This window comes from Microtus ochrogaster, chromosome 4 (genome assembly GCF_000317375.1).
Source record: "Microtus ochrogaster isolate Prairie Vole_2 chromosome 4, MicOch1.0, whole genome shotgun sequence".
Lineage (NCBI taxonomy): Eukaryota > Metazoa > Chordata > Mammalia > Rodentia > Cricetidae > Microtus > Microtus ochrogaster.
In genome coordinates, this window is record NC_022011.1 from 72,993,201 (window position 1) to 72,999,200 (window position 6,000).

The window sequence follows — 6,000 nt, forward strand, 5'->3', positions numbered from 1 at the left end:
GCCATGCAATAACTAAGCAGTTTCATTAAAAACATATTAGTAATTGGAGCACAAAGGAGTCTCTTTAAATGAGCTTATGAGGTGACTGTCTTAATTTAACTGTGTCAGTTTAGCTACATCAGGGTGACTTACCTGTGTCCAGGAAAGAATCAGTTGTTAATAATCTGGTTGGTTACACAGTTCAGGAAAGTAAGGCAAATTTTTGTCAACTTTTTTTATTAAGTACATATTATTAAAGTAATTTTTATATACTATTTTTCTAAATTTCTTAAAAAGATATTCACAAGATTTTGTTTACTAATAAGTACAATGGAGGTAATTCTTTTTAGTTACAATTTTCCATAGTTCTTTAATTGGCAACTGTTGGCAGGTTTTTATTTTATTCATCTTCAAGAAAAAATAAGGCCAAACTGTTAAACAGAAGCAAAGTGGGAAATCAAGAGAATGTGTCTCAAGTTAAATTTTGTTGAATGATTTAATATTTCAAATTTTTAACTGACATAATTTTTTTAGTCGTTTAAGAGAAACTTTTTGAAGAAATCAGAATGCTGATTTATATGTGATTTGTTTATTTGTATTTTGAGTACCTTTACTAAAAGTGTACCTTTACATGCATTATTCTAATTTAAGGTCCCTACTGTAAAGTAGAAAATACAGAACTTAATAAAGCCTAAAGTATTGGCCATTGTTTGAAAACTATTGCCAATGTGATAACTGAATATTAATGACGGCTGGTGTTAAGCTGCAGTGTTTTTAAACCTGCAGAGATAGAATTCAGGAGTGTGTGGCTCAGTTGTGCCGACTCTTGCGCGTTACGGGAAGTTCAAATGTAAGCTCGTACAAAAGTCATTCAAATATTTGGATTTGAAATTCGATGTAAGTTGATTTTAAATACAAGTAACAAAAGATGTTTTTGTTTGTTTCCTGCAGCCCTTTTGGAAGCCCTTTCTTAACCAAGACACTGACTTAGTGGTACTAACTGGTACAGACTCGGAACGCCTTAAACCTCAAGTGTGTGAATTCTGTCAAGAGCCTTTCCCACCGTCCATGACTTCCAGGGGGGATTTTTTCCGGCATCTTAATTCACACTTTAATGGGGAGACTTAGGGCACATTTGAAAACAGACATAGCAGGCTCTCTGTGATGTTCTGGATTTGTAATGCTGGAAAATACTTGCTTTTAAGCTAAATTTAAGATGGTTTATAAAAGAAATTCAGTGTCACTGCTATTTGAATTTTTTTCTAAACTTGTTACTTGTCTTTTGAGAGATCATTTTGTATAAAACTAATTCATTTTATTCATGTTTACACTATTATAATAATTCAAATTTTGCATGTGACTTCGAGTTACATAATCATAATTTATATCTCAAATACCTATGCTTATTGTTTGGTTCATGAGATCTATTAAATTTGGTAATATCAAATGTGTGTAGGATTTCACTTGAATTTTTAAATTATTTATGCTACAGCTAATTTCTTTTAAGATACATAATATAATTTACAGAGAATAGCAGGCAATATAATCATCTAAGTAAATATTGAATCAGACATTAGTTGCCCAGTGAAAATTATTTAAACATTTTAGATTATATTTTTAAATAATGCACATGGTTTTAATTTTTACTATGTGTATAGATGCATGATTAAATGAATTAAATATTAAAATTTACATGTGTTGTGATAATAAAAGTGTTCTTTTTTTCCAAGGTAAATAAATAAATAACATTTGGGGAACGTTCATAAAATTCATGTCTCATAGCATTTATTACACATTAATAGGTCACTTTAAATTTTAAAATGATCTTTCAAACTAAGCACCCTAAAAAAAAATCTTTTATTGAGAACAAATGCAAAAGCCTGTAAGGAGAATACATATTTATTAATTTAGATTTAGAAATGTTCAAATTCGTGTTGAGAAATTTGCTATTCATTGTTAGCAGGCTGATTGATGGCCACTGGTCTCAAGACGTCTGCAAGAGGGTACCAAGTATGCAGTGCCGCAAAACTGTTCAAAATGAGACTTCCCTTTCATTCCTCGTGATTCTTGCTGTTTGGACTTCTCTCCCCTCCCCACTCTATCCCCAAATTTTAAAAATGGTTGAGACATGGCTTCCATTTTATGAAGTAAGCATTGACTTGTAGCTTTCAACAGAAATGTAACGTCCTTGAGCTATGTCTCAAGGAAGGTTTAGCGTGGGGGAATTTGAGCAGGCCTCTGTGCCCAGTGGAAGATGAGAGTGGGCACCTTGACTTCTCAAGGTGCCAAGCATATCACGTTGATATCTTCCTCACCAAGGTGACACAGCGGTTATTAGGTATTCACTGTGAAGGGTTCTGAGGCATGTACATCTTTTCTGTTGCCACTAGGCTGAATGGAAATGCCTAGACAATTATCCAAAGACTCTTTCCCCTACCCTCAGTCCTAGCCTCCCCTCACTACACACACATACACACACACACACACACACACACACACACACACACACACACACACACCCCTCATAACTTCCCAATATGTACCAGTCAGGATATACAGAAAAGAATTCTCTTTTTTCCTCTCTTATCACACAATTGACATCTCACTGACTTGCTGACAACCAAAAGAACCTCAGCATCCCAGAAAGTGACTCGGAATGGACCACTACCCGCTTTTCGGGCCTTCCTTTCCTCAGCACTTTAGTAAGAGATGGGAATTTAAGATTCCAGCAGTACCCCACGCTGCAACTTCTTAGGGGCAGAGACCCTATTGGGCTTCCAGAGATGGGGCTTCCCTCCTGCTCTACAGAGGTTGGCGGGAGCCACAGCTCGAAAGGTAGAATGGACACAGGCCAGGTCTGTCCCTCTGTCTTACTACTGTGCTGGTGCCAGGGCTGCCTCTAGGATTCTGCCAAGCCTGGCCGGGTAAGAACAGCTCCCAGGTAAGAAAGCTACGTGCTCAAAACGCTGAGTCTGAAAAAAAAAAAAGAAAGAAAGAAAACCACCCCTGCCGAGGCGAGGCAGTTGTGAGCGGGAAGCCTGAGAAGTGGGAGGTGAATGTCCTCGGGATGGCCCCCCCGGTGCAGCTTTCCCCGGAGGCTGAGGCTGCTGCCAGCGGGGACATCTGCTTTCTTACACTCCAGCCTGGCTCACCCCGCCCCCTCAGCCCCGGGTTGCGTGGTTATTTTACCAACACCGGGGGAGGGAGAGCTAGAGGAGGTAGAAAAGGGATGGGTGGAAGCTTAAAAGATTTTCTTCCCACTCCCCCCAGTCCCCTCCTTTCTTCTTCACATCTTTTAACCTTCAAGGTAAAGACTTTATAAATATGAAACAATAAGGGAGTCTGCCGGCTGACTCGCAGGCCCGCCGTGGGCTAGCGGGGCTGGCGGGGCTGCCGGGTGCCGGCCTCGCTCTCTCCATCCTCCCAAGTCGGGCCGCGCTCGGGTCGGCGGGTTCGGCTGGGCGCTGCGGCCGGTGGTGAGCGCTCATCCCGTGGCGCCTTCGCTCCCGGGCTGCTGCCTCGACAGCTGCTTGTAGCTACAGTAATTAGACTGTCAGTGCTTGTTAGAGGAGAGAGGGGAAAACACTCTTCTGACAGCAGATTCCGAGACTCCCCAGTTTGTTAATTTCTAAGAGATCTTTAAAGCATTAATTGAGGTCTCCCCAACTCTTCCCTCCCGTCCCTCTCCCCAACTCCTCCCGTCCCAAAAATATCTTTAGGAGAAAATTCTCTCCGCGTGGAAGCAGTGTTTCCCGCAAAACTGCCAGCCCGCCCCCTGCTCATGCACACACACACACCCTAGTTTACATATGCATATATAGGCGCACACGTATACGCAAGGTTAACTCGGCGGAGCACTCGTCCAAATAGGCACCGAGATTGCATTTAAAATGATAATAATAAATAAATAAATCAACTAGGAAGGAAGGGGGGAGGGAAGCAGAAGTCGGGAAGAAAAGAGAAAAGCAGCAGGCTGATTACGAGGTGTCAAAACTGCCAGGAGCAAGAAGGTGATAGCAATCAGGGGTGAGAAGAGTGCGGCATTCGTGCGGGGCAACTAATTATCCGTCTCATTTGAGAAGAGCAGCATTTGAGGCAGCAGCGTTCGCCTGCTGAACGGTGACAGATTGGCGCGGAGGAGAGGGGAGGTGTTAAAACAATGGAGCCGGGCGCGCGAGCGCTGCTGCATGCTAATCAGCCCTCCCTCCGCCTGCCTGCCGCGCTCCCTCCTTCCTCCCGCTCCCTCCTCCGCGTGTCGTCCTCCCGCCTGCGGCGCTCCCTCCTTTCCAGCGGGCCCACCGCCGCCCGCTTCCCGCTCCCCGGCTTTCCCGCGCGTCCTGCCCGCCGCTGGAGAGCCTCACCCGGGTTGGCCGGTGGAGCGCAGCCCGCATGGGGCGCCGGGGACCCACGTTTGCAGTGCACGCCTGCCGGGCCTGCCTACGGAAGAGTGGACGCCCGAGGCCCAGGGACACCCCCGGGTGGAAGAAAGAGCCAGAAAAAGCAAAGGCAGACCCAGGCAAACCTCTCCCCCACCACACAACCCCCCCCCACACCACTCCGGTTCCCCGGCCCGAGTTGAACCTTCACCCTACAGGCTTCCAACCGCGATGCGAGCCGCCGCGCCCGACTCGCCTGAGCTGTTGGCTAGGTCAAGCCCCACAAAGGCTGCGGGCTGCGACCCTTGCACCCCAGCACTCGGCCCTGTGCACGACTACGCTTTAATAAGCCAGAGAGGCCCTTCCGATTAGCTGTACTTCCAAGGTCTGACCTCCTGACCCCAAGACTAGGCTAAAGGGGTTTCTGCGCCACATAGCCCAGAGAGAACCACCTAGGACCGTGGTGGGTACGACGAACGCCTTTCAAAGGCCGCCACCCTCCCTAGACCCGGGGTACCCGATGACGGGGACCTGGACATAGCTGGTGCACTGCGTCCTTCCTTGGTCGGCTGGCCCAGGGTTCTGGCCTGTGAGATTGTGGCCATGAACAGCAGCTCCTGAAAATCCACCATAAACTGAGTCCGGGCTGCAGTCAGCGGTACCTGTTGAGGCCCGCTGGGAAGCCCGAGGAGGTTTCCTAGCGGTCCTTTTGACCCGCAGAGCTGCTGATTGAGCAGAAAAACACTTGGAACTATCATTTCATCAACTCTTCTTAGGATCAAACACGTTGAAGTCCCCGTGGCTGAAGTGGCTTAGCCGGAAGCCAGAAACAAAGAGCTGAAGGAGAAGGCTGTTTCTCCTAAGGCGCCGGGCTATTTTGCTAACCAGGTGCCTAAATTAACATGATAAAACTTTCCTCTAACCACAGGTGACAAATGAAAGGAAAGCAGCCGAAAGATAGCCCATGCAGTCTAACTTTATTTTCCCACTAACTTTTACCTCCGGCATAACTTGACGAAAACAATTGCACGGAGGCTTATGGCATACGTAAGGTTTCGTTTATCTTATTGCCTTGCCCCTTCCATTGGAATAATAATTGTGCATAATAAAAGTACATCAATATAAAATCAAGTGGCTTCAGTGACTCATGGTGTTTTTCAGTTCTCATGGATTCTAATCATTTGCAAAGCTACACGAGTGCTCACTGTAAGTCATTTTGCCCTTTAAAATACACCCAGGCATATCAATAAATTAATGAATGCAAAATTATTAGGATCAACTAAAGTGCTGAAAAAATTTAAAATTTCTAAAAAGGGTTATATAAAGTATTTTGTGTTCATAAGAAGAAACACTTTTGGTTTCTCTCCCTCTAGAAAACCATGGACGAGACCTCTGCCCTCGGCCCGTCACAGGCTTTCCAGCGCTATCCTGTTAGCCTGCATTTGGAAAACTCAGTGAATCTGTTAAAATAGCAATCCATCTAACAGCAAGGGGAAAAATTACTTTCATTAATGTAAACCTGAGCTCGGCGGTTCCATCGACATCAGAATTTATTTATTTATTAACTATTTATCAGCCTTTTCTTCATTAACTAGTTCTGCAGAAGCATGGCATTTGAAGGTGTGAAATTATGTGGTTCGATTCC

At 44.8% G+C, this 6,000-nt stretch overlaps 1 protein-coding gene across 4 annotated transcripts in view; it reads left to right on the forward strand.

Annotated features, from left to right (window-relative positions):
• The window catches only part of Tank (TRAF family member associated NFKB activator), a 78,285-nt gene extending 76,630 nt beyond the window's left edge, over nt 1–1,655 (forward strand). For 3 of the 4 annotated variants that reach the window (XM_013346078.2, XM_026778764.1, XM_026778763.1), the window contains one exon: nt 931–1,655. In XM_013346078.2, the coding sequence (XP_013201532.1) occupies nt 931–1,107 (177 nt within the window). In that variant the 3' untranslated portion in view covers nt 1,108–1,655. The remainder of the gene's footprint in view (nt 1–930) is intronic. The other variant, XM_013346077.2, reaches the window with a different exon arrangement.
• Nucleotides 1,656–6,000: the final 4,345 nt, after the last annotated feature.